A 19,920-nucleotide genomic window follows, 5' to 3' on the forward strand; every position below is an offset into this window, starting at 1 on the left:
TCTAAGCACATTTTAAATATTACAGTAATTTCAATTTTTTGTTGTATGTTTTCATTAGTAACATCATTCGTAAATGCTATTTTTTTTTAAATTAACTATTATATAACAACATTGGAATCCCGAAAACCGTTGAATTGCTTTTTTTCTATTTCAATAAAAGCTGTATAAATAGTCAAATTAGTAATCCTTTGAGCAACATCAATCTCTATAAAGATCCAAGAGCCGACTTATGGTTTCAACATATTTTTTGACCGTATTCATTTCCGGACTGAGAGCTTGATCAGCACCAGTCTGAACAGAATCTTGCAATTTACGCGAAAGTAAGAAAATAGACTGGAGAAGGAGCTTATCCTTGTTCGAAATCTCTTTCAGCGTAACTCTCATTAAAACCAAGATAAAAATTTGCAGTAACTGAATCATTAAACGCTGGACAGGAGGCTTAAGGTACTGAATTCCACCTAAATTGCGATTAGTAAATTATTATCAATGTTAATTGACTAAGTACATACCTTGTTTGCACAATTGTAATAACATCTGAACCATCAATTTAATGTAGTCAAAAGTAAGAACAGAGTGGACCGTAAGTTTGTTTTGTGCAAATGTAATTAGAAGACATTGGCCGGCTTCAAGACCACTCAGAACTTCCAATACATCTTTATTAGAGGACAACAACTCTGAAAAGGCTCGTGAAAAAGCATCGATAAAGGAACTTACAAAGTTCCGACGTAGATAATACTTGTATAGATGAGTAGATATATCAGGGGACACATGATGCAAGAAATTTAATATAATGACTGAAAGTTCCCAGCAGGAGCCATTGGTATATAAGGCGTCTTTAGTCAAAACATCAAAAAATTGACTGGTAAGTAAGTTAGGTGTAATTAGTTTTTGGAATGCATCCTTGAAAACTGGATCAACCTTATCGCCTCCATTAGCAGATGTATGTTTTTGAAATACGGTCAAAATACTTAACAATGATCCATAAAGATTTTCACGGATGCTTTCATCGGATTGTTGGCACTGAATACCTTTCAATAAGCCTACAATAACATCATGTATACCCTCCATAAAATAAGTAGATTTGCCAAGCTCTTCAGGTTTTAAAGCTCCGATTCTCCTTAGAGCATGTGGTAAAATTGTCTCAATGACTGAACTCGTCACAGATACTGTACCTTGAGTACCGAGATTATGCACAGTAACACCAGGCAGCACAAGTCGAAGCACCTCCCAGATGAAATCATCAAAATGTACATCCGATATCACCTCATTACAATCGTCAACCAAAAGACCAGTTAGTCTTGCCCATGCAGTTAGACATCCATGGATATCTTGCAAAAGTACAACGTGTGCATTAAAGGTGTTTAGTCTCTGAGCCAATTCTTTCAACTTTGAATTCTGTTGCTCTAACCAAGAGTATTTTTCCTCAGCCGAACCCCCCAGACTAGTCATTTCTGCTTCAAAAAACAAACGGTAAATCTTGAGTACACGTTCAGTGTCAAATTGAAAATCACTGTGACCACGATCGAATCGTGTAATAAACATATTCAAATTAAAACCAGGGATATTGGGTAGCTCAAATGTTATGCTTTGAGGGTCAATTCGTAATATATCCATAAATTCTAAGATTTTGAAACCAGACTCTTTTTGAGAAAGCTCTGTGCTATGTGTTTTTTCATTTGTTCTTATAAGAGATGCCACATATTCATTTAAGTATTTGTTTTGACCTACAGAGGCAGCATAATGTATTTCGGTCGCCAGCATGTTCATTATCTGTGTACGAGAACGGATGCATCTGGATACCATACTTACTTCTTCCGAAGAAAATCCGCCAAGATTCTGAATGACTTGCTGGGTAAGTATAGGCTCACCATCTACCATTTTAACAAGCAACCCAGGTCTAGCTCGAATAACAGATAACGTAACTTCAGAAGTCAGAGGACAAGAACATAAAAAGGCTACAATCTCTAAAGCTTGAACCATAATAACAGGAGTTTCCCAAATACCATTAACAATTGTCCTTCCTTCAATAAAGTCTAGCAGGGAATTCATGAGAGAAACCCGAGAGCCAACGTAGCCAGGCTGATCTCGCAATGTAATCACATTTGTCGAGGATATATCAAATCCTAAGATCAATAGAGCAAGTGAATAAACTCCACCACTCTGTTTAAGATTATTCAAAAGCAATTTTAGAATCAAGGAAGATTCATCATTGGTAGATAACAAAGTTAAAAATTGGCTTTCAAACGTGCGAATAAAGCCAAAAATTATACGTTTGCTTTCGTTAGCTGTTCTAATGATTGAGCACAACAGCTTATTTTCATCAGGATTTCTTTTGTTCATGAAACCTTCTGCATCTACCAGATAACTCAATATCTCTATGGCTGAGCGAAGAAAACATTTATGGCGAGAACCAACTAATAACGCAAGATGTACGATAGAAGAAATTCGAGTCATAAACACCTCTTTATAAGCTCTTCTAGATATAGTCAAATCCAAAATATACTTGCTAATTCCTAGCTCAGCTATATAAGGAACCACGTTCTTGAACAAAACACGCTGGAGAGATAGAACATTGCGTAATATACAAAGAGACGCCGAAACCGTTATAACGATCGTCTTGGGAACAGAAACATCTTCCAATTGGTCAAAGCCGTATTCAACCAAGTCAAACAAACCGGAATATACACTTTCGGTGTAAAGAGCTTCGAGAAGAGATATTGCAGGATGTCTAGTCAAATAAACATGCAAATTGTTATTTTGAAGATTATCCCTGACCTTACTGCTAAGAATTCGAGAGTATAATAACAAATCAATGTTGAGACCATCAAGGACGGCGAGCATATATTGTAAACATGCATACTGTAACCTGATGGATCCAACATCACGCATTAACCTCCACTGAGTAGAAGAAGCCACAAAAGTTTCCACGACATAATCAACATAAGGTTGAACTCCTGGTGTACGATAGGAAGCACCCAAATTCTCAGGAAACGTTAAATTAACATTGAGTTCACTCTTATTACGAGTCAACGACGTAAGGAGGTTAACAAATGAAATCTTCATTTCCAAATTCACAGTAAGTCTTCGTATATTATTTAATAATGGGCCACAGGAAGTAACTGGCTTGGTTAATGATCGCTTAGAAATGGCAGGAATTGACATAGGTGCTAACCCACCATCAACATCAAACAATACCGAGCTTACAAACCAATTATCAAGAGCTGTCCATAAAGCGTTGTTGAATGAACCAGTCGACAAATGGGCTAAGGATTCCAAAGCTCGAACGATACAAATTCTAACTGAATCAGGTAGCCGACATTCTAAAAGTTCAAACAGAGTAGCAATAGGATTTAAATCTTGATTTTCACAAAATGTGCTTGCAATTTGAGCATCTTGCCTCACCACAGAAGAGAATAACAAGATATAGGCTTGTAAAATCAATGCAGAGTCAGTGTCAATTTCACTTGGATCTGTATGTACTCGTGCGAGACCAGATGAAGTGACAACCGTTTGTACTGGCTTTAAATGCGATATGTAGTAACGAAAAACATTAAAGATATAAGACCAACTTGGACTAGTTATCATTAAACTTTCTAAATGTCCAACTTCGGGTATGGGCTCTGAGAATAATTCGTATATTTTAGATGCACTAGTGGTATTCTTGCATAATGAGGCAAGTAAAAGTGTAAATGCAGTAATGATTCCAGGAATCTGAGATCCCATTGACCAAGTGAGAAATCCATACATATCACTTTCAATATCGTCCCAAAAATCTGATATCCAGGAAACATTATAGGTGTAAATAGATGATAGTAAATAATAGAATTCTTCAAATGGAAAGTATTCTTCAATTTGTTCACCAGGGATAGAAGTAGGGTAAGTAGTGTTTGTTAAGTAGCGGTCTTCTTCCAACAAGCGAAGGGTTTTTAGTATATCGGGCATATAACTGACAAATGCTTGTGCAAAAGAACGAAGCTCCGAAAAAATAATGGATGCAATAAACGGTCGAATAAGAGACCAGTTAACGGTGATTCTAGAACGGGATTTGAACGCAAACGCCCATTCCATACCTTCAGTTTCTGATTGACGAAAGGGATATACAAGCAGTGTAATCATATCAGAAAAAACACCATTTTGAATGATTTCATTTGCAGCGTTTTTTATCGTGGTCTCGTAATCTATAAAAGAAGGAACTTTTTCAATCTGTTTGCATGTCGCATTAAGACGGGTAACCCACCATATGCCGAGAATATTTTTGAATTGAGATGAACGCCAATCTTGGGAAGGTGATTGAATAATTGCCTGGTGGATTTTCTGAAGAATCTCGACAGAATTAGATCTCAACTGTACTTTCTGATCAGGAAGATATTCAACTTCTAATACCTTGTCTATGAAAGCATATAAAGTGGGTAAAATCAAAACTGCATTTTTATTTGGGGAGTCGTACTTCCTTAACATGACCAAAAGGCTTTCAAAATGAGAATTTTGAAACAAGTCTACTTTTGCGAGTTGGTAAAGTATAACAGAAATAGTTTCCAACTCCGCGACATGTGCCTCATGAGAGAGTCTAATAAATTCTTGAAAATCAACAACTTCAGATACTCCAAGTATTTGGCCGCCCGCCTCACTTTTCAATATCTCTGAGACTTTATTATCTAAAATAGGTATTGTGTCAATGCAAGTCTTCACCAAATTATTGCCATTTTCGCATAAGCTCTGAAGATAAGACTTCAGGGCTGTAGAAATGTCCGACTCCAAGTCTTTTAAGCCTACAACCCTTGTTAATGATTCTAAACATTCCAAGAGTTGTTCTCGAGCTAGAAAAAAGAAATACAACGCAGCTTGAACGGGAGTTCGATCAAGATTTTGAGACGCTTCAATGCCACGTTGTAGTAAACTTGCGCATTGAATTTCATCCAAATTTAACTGAGTAGAGAGAGTAAGAGACAACTGGATGAACTGCTCATTGACTTTGTTGATTACACCGCCTAATTCAACTTCACCGGATTCCAATTTTTTGCGAGAATTAGCATTAGCTGGATCTAAAGCCAAAAATTTTAGAAAATCCTTTGAGTAGGATTCAAGACATTGTATTAACAAACGAGAAGAAACATTTGGATTGCTGGGATTACTTTCGATACACTGCAATAAGTATAAAAGAGCGGAAAAGTGCTGAGATTCCCAGACATCCATGGTACAGCTTCTCAAAACTAATGGGAACCGACCTGCAGTTGTCTTAAAATTAAAAGAGTGTGGAAGAATCCAGGTTTTATGATGTTCTGGCCTAGTTGTCGAGTTTGGTCCTAAAAGGAGGTATATAGTAAAGTAGAGAATAATAACAGAATGCTATTTAGGCAGTAGCGAAATTCTTCATTCGAAGATATCAACTCTAGTACGACTAAAAAGTTATATTATAATTTGAAAATATCGTGTTTTATTACCAAGATTGATGAAAATATTTTTGTTAAGTTGCTTGGGGAGCCGTTAAACCCAGCATGCAATGCCATGTGGGTATAAAGGATAAAATAATATACAACTAATAAACAAAATTAATTTTACAACTTTTTCGTTTTCGAAAGCTCCTTGAGTGACCAATGAAATGAGTGATACTACAGTTTCGAATAGCTCTTAAAATTCACAACGAAAGTACTAAAGTACTATAAGGATTAATTAAAATACAACTTTTAGAAAGAGTATTTGAATTAACTTTTTCCTCGTCTACCATACCTATAATCTCTAATTTGCTATAATAACTGTTAACTTAATTTAATTTACTCGTTGTACCTTCAATGAGGAAGTTCAGAGTTCATAGCAGAAATCCCTTTCGTTCATTGTATTTTAAAACCCTCTCTTTTCTTTTGTAAAATATTCTCTATTCATCCCATGTGTGTTACAGTTTCAATGGTGATTACAGACAAGTTAGAGAGCCCAAAATCTTCAGTATATAACTTGCTGAATTGCATAACAAAGGGCTTTATAATAAAAAGATTTCCAATACTTTTTAAATGCGACTGGGCAGCTGTACAATTGAATGTTCAGCATACCTAGTGCCTAGTGTAAACATTTATCGTGAGAAGACAAATTCGATGCGGTGGAAATCGTAAAAAGGGCAATCATAAATACAAAGAAAAATACAAAAGCATATCTTTTTTAAAAAAAAAGAAAACTTAGAGTAGCATTGGTTTTAAATAGTTGTATGACTTGTGTTCAATTGCGCGCTTCGTGCTTCCGATCACTAGCACACCAAGAAAGTCTCTTGTTTCATTTTTAGTATAATCTGTTACATTTATCACGTTTACTTGTTATTGAAGCAGCGGCCGTATAAATCACCTCTACAAGTCTAAATATACTCGATATTATAATAATCATAAATAAACCTTGAGCTAGAATACTTTTTAACCTTATATATATAAGTACATAAGTTCAAGCTCTCATTTTGGTCATAATAATGATACCAACCTGTTTTGTAACAACCTTAATAAACATAAAAGCATTCAATTCCTAACAATTATATAAAGAGCACAAGAAAAGTGATGCTCAAAGAATTTTACTTGCCAGAAATTAAAAGTTACCATTATCGCTTTTAGCTTCGGCGGTCATAGTGAGCTTGGAAAAGTTCAGCATCCATGAGAGTAAACGATATTGCCTACTCATTAATAAATATAGGAATTTAGCAATTATATAATATATTGAAAAATAAATAATTTATGCTTTCAATGCCTTTATTTTACTTTTTATAATGGAAATACCATTTGTTATAAAATTCCAAACATTAGGTAACACACATTACCAAGTAACAATATGGGGATTAGTGTCGTTTCGAGCGTATCTAAAGTCTTAAGTAAATCAAGTCAAAAACTGGGTTGTTCAAATATCTTCGAAAACGCGATAATTCACGCGTTATTTTTTTAAAAAATAGACATTCATATACATTTTTATTATAAAATTTAAAATTTACTGTATCTTTGGATGCCCGGAATTTTCATTAGGAAGCGCGACTCGACATTCATTTCATGCTAGCCAAAGATTTAACCCACCAACAACACAACACATTCTTCATCGATATTCCCCTATAGAATACGAATTGATTGTCAAAGTGTTCGTTCGTTGAAGGAGGAGGAACTCTTGAAGCTACGAGACCCAAGCCATTGTCTCCCCTTCGCGAACAATGATGGAAAAGTCTCTGAACACGGTAACGTCTTTACCTCGTATGTCTTGCTTTTCCAGCTAAATGGCTTTGCTCTTTAGCTCTTCATTTGTCTTTCATAATTTTATTCATTTTTTCTAATGTTTGTCTGTGTTTAGTTCGTGTTATTTATTGTATTGATCGCGCATCCGCGATTCGCTGTTTAGCAAAGTCTCAACATGCTGTGCCCATTCAGGTGCTGAAGGAAGTGGAACCGAAAAAAGTGATTTGCCAGGTAGACATTCAGCATGTTATACAAACAGTTTGCCGCTGTAGTCCTGAATTGAGTTGCAAATCACAAGGTGATTTTAGCGTGTATTTTTTAGACCATACGGAACCAGATGAACTCTTCGTCGGACTAGGCTATTGGTCTTCTTTGTTGTTATCTCCTACTCTTAATGCTGGCACGTCAAATTCCGACACAGTTTGGGTGAATGGGTTTATTGTAGAGTTCGGTATTCAACGGTCCATAGAAATCAAGTTGAGATTCCAATCCTTGCAGAACTCCTTCGAGGTTGGAACTCCAGAAACACATACGTCTTCTAAATTTTTATCTTCCACTTTACCTCCATCTCTTATATTTGATCCATCATCTTCCGAAAAATCCGATTCTATTTCTGGATCTTTGTTTGATACGAACTATACATGTCCTGTCAACATAAACGGTCTTTCCAAACAAAAGTCTGTCCGCGAATTAAAATCTCCTTCACGTCCCTCCGCATTAGCTGAAACAAATGTTGAAGAGCTTGAGTTAGATTCTTTGTTCCATGCGTCAAATGACATTTCATGCTCTGCAACTTCTTTCTCTGAGCCATACATACTCGATCATCAAGCGGCGCTTGACCATCCTGCTACTGACCCTGTATGTTCTGCGTCGTCTACTACTGTAAATTCTGCAGTAAGCACAAAAAAACGCCGACGTGAAAGTAGCACCATTTCGCCAGAGTCGGCTTATGTTGCAGCTCAGCTACAAAATCCATCTGAACGTGAACAAGTTCATGAATTTATTAAAGAACAAGTTCGAATAGCTCGTGGGCGCATTGAGAAAAAGTTTACCAATGTACGTGGGAAGAATCGAATTGAAGAACAACTTACCTTGAGCTTGCAAGAAGGGAAAATTCCACCATATTGTCAAAACTGTGGAACCATCAAAACTGCCAATTGGCGCAATGCTACGTACATGAACATAACTTTGATGCTTTGTAATGCATGTGGTATATATTGGACGAGTCGGCGCTCGATGCGTCCAAGAAATTTATGGTCTACCTATAAAGCATTTGAAACAGAGAAACCGTTGGAAAATGATGCATTTGCTCAGCTTGAGTTAGCCGTATATAAACTTTCCCAGCAACGAAAACTATCTATATCCATCTTCCGTGAGCTTGAAAATGCAGGACGGCACTCTCCTCTGAATAGACTTACGTCTTTAGACTCAACACACTCTGCACCTGATCCCAATCATATCTCAAAACCCTCTGTTGTTAATCAGCAGAAATCCAGAGGAGGTCCCCGTACTGCTAAGCTGAAAAATGACCTCAGACGCATACAATCATCTCCCATTGTTGCACCTACTCCTGATACATCATTTCGTGAGCCTTTATCCGAAATTGGGTCTAATGATAGTTGGCTGGTATTACCAAATTCACTAAGTGCCAATATACAAAATGATGTTTTAAGAAAAACTGATTTCATGTGTACTGACAAGGAAAACGTCGCTTTTCCTTTGAAAACCACAACAAAGCCTATGCCTAAAGTAAATAAAGAAGAGACAGAGCCAACTCTGCCTGTTTGCGATTCAGAAAAAGAAAATGATGATTTAGAGTGCTATTTCAGAACCCCTCCAAAACCAACTACCTTACAAAAGCAACAACAAAGTCCATCACCCTGGAGGTCAGAGTTATTTTTGTCTGACCCTGACCAAAACGTATTGACACCAAGGCATAAGCCAAAGTTTGATTTATCAAAGGCATTGTCTTCGGTTGCAAAATCCAATAACATTGAGAATTCACCTCAATTACCAGAAAGATATGATTTTTCTTTAGAATTGGGGTTGAATTCTCAACTCGATAATGAAGAAAGACGCGATATTCCTCTGATGACAGATTTGGTGATGCCAAGTAGTCCGCCCATGGTCCCTGCTGACAGGCATTTATCCGTTGAAAACACTTGTTGAAAGAGCGATAAAGGCGTACCTTTGCTTCACACATTACCCTTGTTCTTTAATTTTTTGTTTTATCAAGAAGTCATGTGTGATCAAAATTGACATCTTTCATTATTCGAGTCTTCTTGCTTTTTTATGATTTTTATTTTGATAATGACATCCTTAATTCGTTTTCTTAACCGCAAAAAAATGATTGTTGCTGTTAAAGTCCTTACTGCGTAAGAACTCCCAAGGCATGTCCCCTCAAATCCGTCCTTCGTTCTTTTTATTTCTAAAGCAATTTATTTTATTTTCTTTCATACCATGAGCCGTTATTACCTCCCCCTTGATTATTAAAATATTTCAAGTCGTTGCTTATTGTTGGCGGCATAGCCAAGAGCATGCGACAAGCATTCTATAAATCTTGTCGCAAAATAGAAGTTGGACACTATTTCTTTTAATCTTCTCAAATGTTCTTCGACTTCATCTTTGAGGCTCGGTTTATGGAAATTTTGGATACTTCGTGATAGTTCTGTCTGTTTTGCTTATACAAACAAATTATAATTTCATTAATTGTATTATGAAAGCCGATATGGACAAAGCCACATCCTTATTTTACATACGGAAAAAGTTACTTTTAATTATTTATATGAACACTGTTATTCTTGTTAGCATGTTTATGTTGCGAAACGTTTCTAATTGATTATTATGGGTAGACCGGATAATTGATATTTAGCAAATTCACTAGACGAACACATGACAAATTTTTTTCAGTAATGCGAACCAAAGTCACGCGAAAGCAAGTGTAAAAGTCGAAGGATTTCAATACATGGTTCAATATTTTTGTCTAGAATAAATCAAACGTTTAGTTCATATATTCAAAACAACAGCTTATTGCTGCTTACTATTTCTAATTTTCTAATAGCCTTTTGTTAGCATTTTTGTATTATAATGTAGTTCAATGCAGAGCGGATAACGGTTTAGTGGAAGTTAACCTAGTACGTAAAAATGATTTCCGAAGATCTCGGTATACCACGCGTGACGTAAATGCCCGAGTTTATTAGCACTGACTGACTTAACAAGTTTATACTTACGCAGAAACCCAAGGAAAATCGGTGTTTCTCGTATATACTATACAATCAGCAATTTTATACCTGATATTATAATTGAAGGTATTTAGTTAATTTGAAAAGCAATTTTTTTGTCGGTACTGAAGTGTTTGAACGAATATGAAGGGAAGCCATCCAAATGCAGGTTCCCTGTTGGAACCACTTCACAAGTTGAACCCATTTTCTGAAAATTCTACAAGTGGACATCGAAAAAACGCTAGTGATCATTCGGCGGATGGAGAAACTCGACCGATTGCAATTGAGATGAAGGATAGTAAAGGCAACACAGTCCCAGTTGGTAACTCGCGCCCTAGTAAAGCCTCTAACTGGCTTGCTGGACTGATGGAGGATAAAAACCAAAGATGGCGTAGGTCTATGGAGGATACTCATATTTGCTTGTATGATTTTGGGGGTAATCAGGACGACGGCTTCGTTGCCGTTTATGACGGACATGCTGGCATTCAAGCATCTGACTACTGTCAGAAGAATCTTCACAAGGTACTTTTGGAAAAGGTTAGGAATGAGCCGGACCGGCTGGTCACAGACCTAATGGACGAAACATTTGTCGAGGTCAACAGCAAAATTGCAAAGGCTACTCACAATGACATTTGCGGTTGTACCGCTGCAGTTGCTTTCTTTAGATATGAGAAAAACCGCACCCGCCGTGTTCTCTACACAGCTAATGCAGGTGATGCACGTATCGTATTATGCCGTGATGGTAAGGCTATTCGACTTTCTTACGATCACAAGGGATCCGATGCCAATGAGTCTCGTCGTGTGACCCAGTTGGGTGGTCTCATGGTACAAAACCGAATTAATGGCGTTCTTGCTGTCACAAGGGCCTTAGGTGATACCTATCTTAAGGAATTGGTCAGTGCGCATCCCTTCACCACTGAAACCCGAATCTGGAACGGTCATGATGAGTTCTTCATTATCGCTTGTGATGGCTTGTGGGATGTAGTATCGGATCAGGAAGCTGTCGACTTTGTTCGCAATTTCGTAAGCCCTCGCGAAGCCGCTGTTCGCCTGGTAGAATTTGCATTAAAACGTCTTAGTACAGACAATATCACTTGTATTGTAGTTAACTTGACTCGCAATCCCGGTGATCTCGATGATTCAGGACTTACCGCTGATAATGATTCATACAGTAATGACTATTATTAGGTATTTGATGGATTCAATGATGTGCTTTCTGTTGTTTCGTAACGGTTTTTCGATGTCTTTACCTCATCCACAGTACTTGTTTGGAAGCCGGAATGACTTAATCCTATTTTTTTGTTTACCAAGCACTGTAATTGCATCGATTCTTTTCCTTTATTTATGGACCTTGTATTCTCATTTGGACATGGTTTTCCTTTGGGTCGACTTATTTTTTCTAATTAATTACTCTTCTTTTTATAAACCACTTTGTGCATGTTTCTCTTGTTCTTCTTTTTTGTCTAAAAGTAATGTGTCTAAATATCGATCCTAAATCTGTCCAAATCTAGTTTCTTTTTTCTTTTTTCATGATTTGCTACCTTTTCCTCCAATCTGCGTGCCACTGTTCGAATCAATCGTATATTCATCATTAGCCCTCTTCATACCCATTTAAAGGTACAAACATTTCACTCTTTTTAAGGTTCTTCGTGAGTGTTTTCGGTATTTTTATTTACAATTGCTTCGCAAATATTATGAATGTACTTGCGTGCATGCATTGGTGTTTATAACAAAGGCTATACGTTCACCAAAAAAAATTTATTTTACCCTTTTATCGTCTTTAATTTTCGATTTAAAAGTCGAATTATAATTATTATTCTGAAGTTACGGGTTGTCTTTATTTTGTCCCGTTCCTGCTAAAATACCATTTGCACGTAAAAATATATATACATACACTAATTGTACCAAGTATTCGAGATTTTAGCATTGGCCTAAACATAGGAAAAAGACAACGCTTTTCTACTTACTGTCTCAACTCTAGTTTTCATACATAAAGGTGCAGAGCAATACAATCAAATGATACTCACCGGATAAAGACATGCAATTGTTTTTTATAATTACCGTTTATAGGTTTTTTGTTGAATGATCTGGAAATGAATGACTATAGTAATAGATAATAATACATGAAAAAAACATTGACAAATTGAAACAACCACGTTAAACCGATCATACATAGCTGAACTGAAGTCAACTCAACTCATTTTGTCATGGTGAAGTCAAAGTTCTCACCAAACAAGTCATTTATGCTTTCAGTGGTTGGAATGTCTGTAGGAAGATTTAGAGCGTTGTCAAACGTATTAGTTAAATGCGAAGCAAAGCTGCCATCATTACCGAACGCAGCACTGTAGTTTTCTTGTGCTTGCAAGTCAATTCCCATTTGCTGGTTAGGAAACAAAGAAGCCGATCCTGCAGTACTTTTATTTTCAGAAGATGGGGAGCCAAACAAATCCAAATTACGGGAAAGAGCTGAATTGGAAGTACCAAAGTTGTCTTGCGGAGAGGTAGAAGAATTTCCAAATAGATTCGGTAATAAAAACTCACTGGCCTGCAGATGAGCATCTCCCGATGCATCCGTATTCATTCCAAATTGGAAGGAATCGTTGTCTCTTAAATAATTAGAAAAGTTTGAGCCTCCAAATTGCTGAGATGCATCCTTTGTTACGTCTTGATCATTTACAGTTGTCTTAGGTGGCATATTTGGATCTGCTAAAGTCCCATTAGTTGTTTTTGGCATCCTATCAGGAAGCTGGATTGATGATTGTTGGTTCAAGTTACCCAGTAACTGACTTTCGCTTAAAGAAACCTCTCCCGGTTTCGAAATGTTCTCAGAATCAAAAGAGGAAGTGAAAAAGTTATTGCCCGAGGGCAAAGATACATTGCCTTGAAGACTGTTTGCTCCAGGTGGAGTAGCGCTCACGAAAGACGCGAACTGAGATTTCTCCTCTACCTCTTTTGCTTCCAAAGATCTTAAATCGCGCTCAACAACACGTTTTGCTTCAATAATGCGTATTTCTTCCAAATCGCAATAATCCTGGAATTTTTGACATGCCGCCTGCAACTGACTATGGTAAAGAGCATTGGGAACATTAGCCAAAAGGGAACGAAGCAAATACCCTACATTTAAAAATATTTCATCCAGTGCTTCACGAAGGGGCGTATTAGGTTCTTTTACTCCATTGGACTTTTGTTCACCTTCCGCATCCATGGAAGGAATAACAAACAATGGGAGTTCTATGCAATCACAAAGCTGAATAGATCTGAACAACCTTTTAGTTAAATAGGATGTTCAAACTTTTGTGAACCAGCGAACTCTGCCCTAGAATTCGCGTTCGCGTACGTAGCTTGTGTTTGGTGGTGAAGGTTGAGGCTCCTCTATATGTGGTAAGATTTCATAGTTCCTTAACGAGTTTCAACGCAATTCTCTATGCACCGTCTCGTAATCACAGTATAACAAGCAATAGCAAATGTTCATTGAATTCCTAATAGTAGAACGGAAAAGGGGATGCTCATTCGTGTAACCATTCAATATAAATTGAAACGAAGTTGCCTGTTCACACTAGAGCTTTGAAATATCATCTTTAGGAAAGAAGACGCATATTTTACGGAAACGTACAATGCACAAAGTTAGACGTCTTCTTGAAGAGCAAGAGGAAGTGTAGGTTGTTTACGTTTCGATGTGACAAATCTTTGGACATAACGGCTGTCCAACAGCTTGGAGAAAAACATATAGCTAAGGATAAAGTAAAGACAAAATCCTGCAACGATTACATATGCAAGGTGACGGTTAGCCCAAAGGATAATGCCTGCATCGTTATTATGCCATGACGATCCTTCATAAAAGGTGAAATAAGAGTCGTTGGAAAACTTGTAATCCCTTTCAAGTAAAACACGAATGTGGTCGTAAAATGCGGGTGGGTTGGGTAGTTGTCTTTTGTACTTTTCCCAGAGAAAGCTGATTGAAAGGGGACCGGTACTCAACATGATAGTCAAGTAGGGAAGCCAATATGACTTCGCATTTTTTTCGAGGTTTTGAATGATCAGTTCGAAGTATGGATGATGAGGAACACTTCCCATAACATCGTTGGAAACGCCTACAGGGTCGGTCCTGCGAACCCATACGGGATAATAGAGAAGACTATCTAACCGTTGACGACATCCATCGTCCAAATCAATGTAATTTCCTCCATAATGATAAAGAACGAAGTACCGAATAACATCCGCTCGTTGAACATTGAAAGGGTAAGCATCGAAGTATGGCAAAAACCAAGGATAGTTATCAGCAATGAAATTACGAGACATTTCATCAGTCCAAAGGATGTATTCGTAATCTGGGTGTAAATCTATGCAGCTCTGTTGAGCACCTTTCCATCCTTCAGGCACTTCTGTGGTTTTCCAGGTTTGATGAATGATTTTTGGAATAACAGGTTCCCCTGAAATATCGTTCAAGGAATCAAGTTTCAAAGTTGGCAACGGTTCATCTTTGGAAGGAATTGAATCATTAAGAACTTGGCGTAAATATCTTAGTTCTTCGGAAGGAATGATGTCCTTGGTACATCTGTCTGCAAACATCAAGAATTCATTGTTGAAGTAAAGAACGATGGAACTCATCAAGAAAAAGTTGACGGCAGCAAAAACTGCAAATTTATATATGACTTTCACCATCCTAACAGTTTTCTAATATCAACAATGGGTTAACAGCAGAAGGGGCAAAAGTATTTTTAAAAAGATTTAGAAGGTTTGCACTTGCAATCCGAAAAACGATAGAGTGTAATGTATACAGTAATGAATGGAGAGACGAACTTGTTAGCAACGAACTATAGTCCAATTCTAATGGAGACTGTTCTGAAGAAAGAGAAAACGAAAATGGAAATGCTAATCTAAACAACTAGGGAGTAAGTAATCCTTAGAAAGCTTCAAATGCTCGTGACAGTACTAAATGCAATTTTATAAGGATGAATCAAGAAAAACGTTTTGTTTTTCAAAAGAGAAAAACAGAGGAACTTTTTTTTTTACTTTTATGTTTATTCAAAGTGGAAGAAAGATATTACCCTTTCAAGACTTCAGAATAGTAAACAAAGGCTTCAGATGATGCGAAATTTTGAAGTGATTGCTATTATTAAAGGAGTTTTGCTTGATAAAATAATAAATAAAAGCCACTCTGTCTTTGTGTTCAGGCATCACCATGACGATAAAAAAAATCATGCTATTATTTTTTTCGTTTACACTGAATCTTGAAGGCGTCTATATAAAATCATACGAGAAGAAATTGACCAAAACTAACATTTTGTAAACATAAAAAGAGTGATATTTTGAAAGGCTTGATGTAAGGAAAATTTGGTAAATAACAGCCATGTAAAACGGTTTAATCTTTTTTGATGGATCTTTGAAAAAATAAGTTTCCACAATCACAGACTGTAATGTGAATATGATTTCTTAAAGATTTTTAAACTGCGAATTTTTTTTTTGTTGTAGTAAGCGGCGCATTAATCGATTTCAACTGTTGCAGTTGCCTTTAAGAAAGTATTTTAACTTTAAGCCCTTCTCACATTAAAGGAAAGACATACATGCATGCCCGCGTCTCCTTAATCAATACAAGTCGGTTTCCCCACAATTTTTTTTCTCAATACACTTTTTAGATTTCGCACCGAGGTGGCGAAAGAAAACCAGTCATAAAAGGTCCGAGGTTACAGTGTGCATTATTACCAATTTTCCGCTCGTTGCAGAGGAGTGTTTGATAGCTGAGCATTGTTCACTCCTAGGAATCGAGACCTTGGAGAATATCCCTTCGGCTAAGCCATGAATGTTACCACAGTGACTCTGGAGGGTTGTTCGCTTCTTGTTGGTAATGTGCTTTAAGCTTGATTTTTTGCATGTCTGTAAACAATGGAGCAGACAGCTTGATCATCAACAAGGGAAAGGTTTCCACGTTTGCGGTTCCAAGGAGGTTGATTTAAAGTCGATGAATATATGGAGATCGATTTACTCAGTTTTTCGATTAAAAGAATACTCAACCTGAGCGCATTCATTCATATCTACAGTCGATATTTCAGACCTGACACGTTTCTTTGTTATTAAGTCAATTACCATTTTTGTATATTAACGGCTGATTTAGCTAGTAAGCAATCGATAACAATGTCTGTAAAGAAGCCATACAAGCATCCTAATTGCACAAGTGTTATTCACATTAATAGAGTAGCTATTGTTATTGAACAAGAAAAAGGCAAAAAATCAAAGCAAAACTTAATTCCCAGCTGAAAGAGTCAAATATAATAGCCGTATGACTTTTGGTGTTTAAATGAAATTGCAGAATAAAGCCCGTTAGAATCATCGTATATATATATATATATACCTACTAAGAAAAGTGCATGAATGAGCATTTACCATGCATGCATGGAATTAGAATATACTATATTTGTTGTTAAAATAAAAAATAAAGAACTGTGTTATCAAAATCTTGAATGTTTGATTAAAATTTTGCAAAGACCCATTTTAGCAAATGCTATTTTGTGTGTTTACTTTTCACATAACTATTCTTTTTTTCCCTTTAAATGTTTTTATTCCATCATTTGTAATATAAAGACATATAAATCTACTGTTTCTATATCAACTTGACCTATTTTCCTTCTCAGTTTTGCAAATTTGCAACGTTGGTGAATTCAAAGAATTGAGTACGCGAAGATGATGGATTCATTGTGTTTACACTTCCCGGGACTATAAAAATACAGTAAGCATTTACATTTTAAAATTAACTCTAAAAGTACTCGTTTTTGGAGCTTTGAAATTGGACACGTTCTTCTTCTCTTCCCTCTTCATGAGAACACCTCCATTTCGCAATTAATCGAAAAGACAGTTTTTGAAAGATGTTGTTTCCTCTTGGGGTTTTAAAAGTTAACTAACAAGAGGTATCCAAAAGGATAGGACAAGCGTTACTGCAGAATTACTATTCCAGATTTAACCTGCGTATTATGTTTCAACATTAAAAAAAAAGTTCAGCAGAATTAAACAATCGAGTGTGACCTCGTTGTAAGTCTTTAGAAACGATCATCAAGCTTCTTTTCTTTAGACTATATTCACTAGTACATGGATTGACAATCTTGACACTGTACATGAAAATTTCTATCCCAAGCCGTAATTATATGGCTTTAATCGACAAGAATACTTCGTTAACCCCATCATCGGTGTTTCTTGTGTTTCAACCTTTAATGCATTGTTATAAAGTCTTTGATTGGAAAGTTATCACCAGTGTTGCGAACGATGTTAATATATTGTTCTTGTATTAAGCATTTTGCTGCTTCGACCATCGACACACCTCTTCCTTTACTAAATATAAACAACTTCCAGAGTATTTGCCTTCTCTCCATCCTTCATTTCAGCATGACTTTCTTCAAGTCAAGTCTTTGAGCACATATTTCCTTCAGCTCGTACACGTTCTTACAATTGTTTTGTTTGAATATATCCAACACCTCGTTTGCAACAACCGTCGACATGCATCTCCAATGGAAGACCGAAAAGTAAACAAAGCAACATTTTACTTGTTTACCTTTTGTTGCGTCATTATTTGCTCTTTTTAAAATAGCTTTGATACCTCGTTTACCACCGTGGATAAAATTTTGTCTGGCTTATGGATGACCGGAAACTAGTCGTCTCATCTCATTTTCAATGATTCAATTAACAGTTTCCTATAACATTGGATATGGATTTTTGATGGTGCCTTAATGTGTACATCTGACACATCAAGGAGGTACTAAAGTAATGTCCTTTCGGAAAATTTCGTTAGACCAGATATTGGCCTGTTACTCAAAATTTACACAAGTATTAGCGAGCTGAACGAATCCTGCTTTGTTAACTAATTATGTGTTAACGCATGAAACAATGCTGCGCCCATGTGCACGTGACGGTACTCTCCCTTCCCTTTGTTGATGAAGAGCCGAGGAACCCGCCCTCAGCTTTACAAACCTGCCTCCTCCCAACACCATCCCATAGCATACAAATAAGTGGGACTTTCAAGTTAAAACTTGTTCAAAGGTTTCTAACCAGTGTTTTTAATTTTAAATAGAAACACTTTCTTTTCATAAAAAGGTATGTTCTTTTTTATATTGTTTTCGTTAGTATATGGAAATTGGAGTAGTGAAAGAAAGAACGTGGATTCCTTTTGTGATTTGACGTTTCACTTGATATGCGGTTGCGTGGACATGACTAACATTGAAACCGCATGCTAGAGTGTCCCTTTTTTTCCTTGTTCCATTTTTTTCTCCTCTTGATTATTCCCTTACTAACTGAGGGTTGTCTTTTTAGTTATCGTACAATATGAAGGCTCTGATTCTCGTGGGTGGCTTTGGTACTCGTCTTCGTCCTTTGACTTTAACTTTGCCCAAGCCTCTTGTTGAATTTGGTAACAAGCCGATGATCCTTCACCAAGTCGAAGCTTTGGCAGCTGCTGGTGTCACGGATATCGTCTTGGCTGTTAATTACCGTCCCGAAATCATGGTAGAAGCTTTGAAAAAATACGAAAAGGAGTATAACGTTAATATTACTTTCTCCGTTGAGAATGAGCCTTTGGGAACCGCTGGACCTTTGGCTCTTGCTCGTGACATTCTTGCTAAAGACCACTCTCCTTTCTTCGTCTTGAATAGTGATGTTATTTGTGAGTATCCTTTCGCGGATTTGGCAGCTTTCCATAAGGCTCATGGTGCCGAGGGTACTATCGTTGTTACCAAGGTTGAGGAGCCTTCTAAGTATGGTGTTGTCGTTCATTATCCCAACTCAGAATCCTTGATTGAGCGCTTTGTTGAAAAGCCTGTTGAGTTTGTATCCAACAGAATTAATGGTGGTATTTACATTCTAAACCCTTCCGTTCTTGACCGTATTGAACCTCGTCCTACCTCGATTGAAAAGGAAGTCTTTCCCGCCATGGTCAATGACAAGCAATTACACTCTTTCGACCTTGAGGGTTATTGGATGGATGTTGGTCAACCCAAGGATTATCTTACCGGTACTTGTTTGTATTTATCCTCCTTGCGTAAGCATAAGCCTGAAATCTTGGCCCCAGCTAGTAGCAATATCATCGGTAATGTGTTGATTGATCCCTCAGCAACCATTGGCAAAAATTGTAAAATTGGTCCCAATGTTGTGATTGGTCCCAACGTAACGATTGGTGATGGTGTTCGTCTCCAACGTTGTGCCATTCTTAAGTCTTCTCGCGTTCGCGACCATGCCTGGGTTAAATCGAGTATTGTAGGATGGAACTCTACCCTTGGATCTTGGAGTCGTTTGGAAAACGTGTCCGTCTTAGGCGACGATGTCGTTGTCAATGACGAGATTTACGTAAATGGTGGCAGTATTTTACCCCATAAGAGCATTAGTGCTAACATTGAGGTTCCTGGTACTATTGTCATGTAAAAGAATTCTTAGATGCCGCACTATCACTCCTACTGTTCCATTGTCCACTCTTATTTTCTTTCTTTCTAGTCCTTTGTCTTTGCGTCTTTTTTTCTAATTCGCTAAAGTAA

General features: G+C 37.0%; 7 protein-coding genes and 12 long non-coding RNA genes across 19 annotated transcripts; 9 read left to right on the forward strand and 10 right to left on the reverse strand.

Annotated features, from left to right (window-relative positions):
• Nucleotide 1: 1 nt before the first annotated feature.
• On the reverse strand, nucleotides 2-5,305 carry nup186 (nucleoporin Nup186). Its single transcript, NM_001023390.3, has 2 exons — nucleotides 510-5,305; nucleotides 2-458 (listed from the first exon to the last, which is right to left on the reverse strand). The coding sequence occupies exons 1-2, from the start codon at nucleotides 5,191-5,193 to the stop codon at nucleotides 199-201; spliced, it is 4,944 nt and encodes a 1,647-aa protein (NP_588399.1). The 5' UTR covers nucleotides 5,194-5,305; the 3' UTR covers nucleotides 2-198.
• On the forward strand, nucleotides 2,552-3,011 carry SPOM_SPNCRNA.7580. Its single transcript, NR_196916.1, has one exon. It is a non-coding gene; the product is annotated as a non-coding RNA (long non-coding RNA).
• SPOM_SPNCRNA.7581 lies at nucleotides 4,706-5,508 on the forward strand. Its single transcript, NR_196917.1, has one exon. It is a non-coding gene; the product is annotated as a non-coding RNA (long non-coding RNA).
• Nucleotides 5,509-5,616: 108 nt separating this feature from the next.
• Nucleotides 5,617-6,139, forward strand: SPOM_SPNCRNA.7582. Its single transcript, NR_196918.1, has one exon. It is a non-coding gene; the product is annotated as a non-coding RNA (long non-coding RNA).
• A 414-nt stretch (nucleotides 6,140-6,553) lies between these two features.
• On the reverse strand, nucleotides 6,554-9,772 carry SPOM_SPNCRNA.1252. Its single transcript, NR_150117.1, has one exon. It is a non-coding gene; the product is annotated as a non-coding RNA (long non-coding RNA).
• On the forward strand, nucleotides 7,036-10,241 carry ams2 (GATA-type transcription factor Ams2). Its single transcript, NM_001023391.3, has 2 exons — nucleotides 7,036-7,208; nucleotides 7,306-10,241. The coding sequence occupies exons 1-2, from the start codon at nucleotides 7,169-7,171 to the stop codon at nucleotides 9,357-9,359; spliced, it is 2,094 nt and encodes a 697-aa protein (NP_588400.2). The 5' UTR covers nucleotides 7,036-7,168; the 3' UTR covers nucleotides 9,360-10,241.
• SPOM_SPNCRNA.7583 lies at nucleotides 10,001-10,431 on the reverse strand. Its single transcript, NR_196919.1, has one exon. It is a non-coding gene; the product is annotated as a non-coding RNA (long non-coding RNA).
• ptc1 (serine/threonine protein phosphatase PP2C catalytic subunit Ptc1) lies at nucleotides 10,413-12,269 on the forward strand. Its single transcript, NM_001023392.3, has one exon. The coding sequence runs from the start codon at nucleotides 10,556-10,558 to the stop codon at nucleotides 11,597-11,599; it is 1,044 nt and encodes a 347-aa protein (NP_588401.1). The 5' UTR covers nucleotides 10,413-10,555; the 3' UTR covers nucleotides 11,600-12,269.
• Nucleotides 10,616-11,024, reverse strand: SPOM_SPNCRNA.7584. Its single transcript, NR_196920.1, has one exon. It is a non-coding gene; the product is annotated as a non-coding RNA (long non-coding RNA).
• Nucleotides 11,161-12,062, reverse strand: SPOM_SPNCRNA.7585. Its single transcript, NR_196921.1, has one exon. It is a non-coding gene; the product is annotated as a non-coding RNA (long non-coding RNA).
• Nucleotides 12,270-12,527: 258 nt separating the features above from the next.
• Nucleotides 12,528-13,616, reverse strand: SPOM_SPCC4F11.03C (uncharacterized protein; the record flags this gene model as incomplete). Its single annotated transcript, NM_001023393.3, has 1 exon — nucleotides 12,528-13,616. One exon carries the CDS (start codon nucleotides 13,614-13,616, stop codon nucleotides 12,609-12,611), a length of 1,008 nt encoding a protein of 335 aa, NP_588402.1. The 3' UTR covers nucleotides 12,528-12,608.
• Nucleotides 13,617-13,797: 181 nt separating this feature from the next.
• imt2 (mannosyltransferase Imt2) lies at nucleotides 13,798-15,529 on the reverse strand. The gene has a single exon (NM_001023394.3). It carries the CDS (start codon nucleotides 15,071-15,073, stop codon nucleotides 14,036-14,038), a length of 1,038 nt encoding a protein of 345 aa, NP_588403.1. The 5' UTR covers nucleotides 15,074-15,529; the 3' UTR covers nucleotides 13,798-14,035.
• Nucleotides 13,948-15,728, forward strand: SPOM_SPNCRNA.1253. Its single transcript, NR_150118.1, has one exon. It is a non-coding gene; the product is annotated as a non-coding RNA (long non-coding RNA).
• On the reverse strand, nucleotides 15,501-16,106 carry meu20. Its single transcript, NR_150959.1, has one exon. It is a non-coding gene; the product is annotated as a non-coding RNA, poly(A)-bearing (long non-coding RNA).
• Nucleotides 16,107-16,137: 31 nt separating this feature from the next.
• Nucleotides 16,138-16,677, reverse strand: SPOM_SPNCRNA.585. The gene has a single exon (NR_150957.1). It is a non-coding gene; the product is annotated as a non-coding RNA (long non-coding RNA).
• SPOM_SPCC4F11.05 (uncharacterized protein) lies at nucleotides 16,379-16,666 on the forward strand (the record flags this gene model as incomplete). Its single annotated transcript, NM_001023395.3, has 2 exons — nucleotides 16,379-16,478; nucleotides 16,524-16,666. 2 exons carry the CDS (start codon nucleotides 16,379-16,381, stop codon nucleotides 16,664-16,666), a joined length of 243 nt encoding a protein of 80 aa, NP_588404.1.
• A 225-nt stretch (nucleotides 16,678-16,902) lies between the features above and the next one.
• Nucleotides 16,903-18,436, forward strand: SPOM_SPNCRNA.511. Its single transcript, NR_150119.1, has one exon. It is a non-coding gene; the product is annotated as a non-coding RNA, possible alternative UTR (long non-coding RNA).
• Nucleotides 16,973-18,249, reverse strand: SPOM_SPNCRNA.7586. The gene has a single exon (NR_196922.1). It is a non-coding gene; the product is annotated as a non-coding RNA (long non-coding RNA).
• Nucleotides 18,369-19,877, forward strand: mpg1 (mannose-1-phosphate guanyltransferase Mpg1). The gene is made up of 2 exons (NM_001355942.2): nucleotides 18,369-18,490; nucleotides 18,707-19,877. The coding sequence occupies exon 2, from the start codon at nucleotides 18,719-18,721 to the stop codon at nucleotides 19,808-19,810; it is 1,092 nt and encodes a 363-aa protein (NP_001342756.1). The 5' UTR covers nucleotides 18,369-18,490; nucleotides 18,707-18,718; the 3' UTR covers nucleotides 19,811-19,877.
• The last annotated feature ends 43 nt before the right edge of the window (nucleotides 19,878-19,920 follow it).

Source organism: Schizosaccharomyces pombe, assembly GCF_000002945.2.
Source record: "Schizosaccharomyces pombe strain 972h- genome assembly, chromosome: III".
In the NCBI taxonomy this organism is placed as follows: domain Eukaryota; kingdom Fungi; phylum Ascomycota; class Schizosaccharomycetes; order Schizosaccharomycetales; family Schizosaccharomycetaceae; genus Schizosaccharomyces; species Schizosaccharomyces pombe.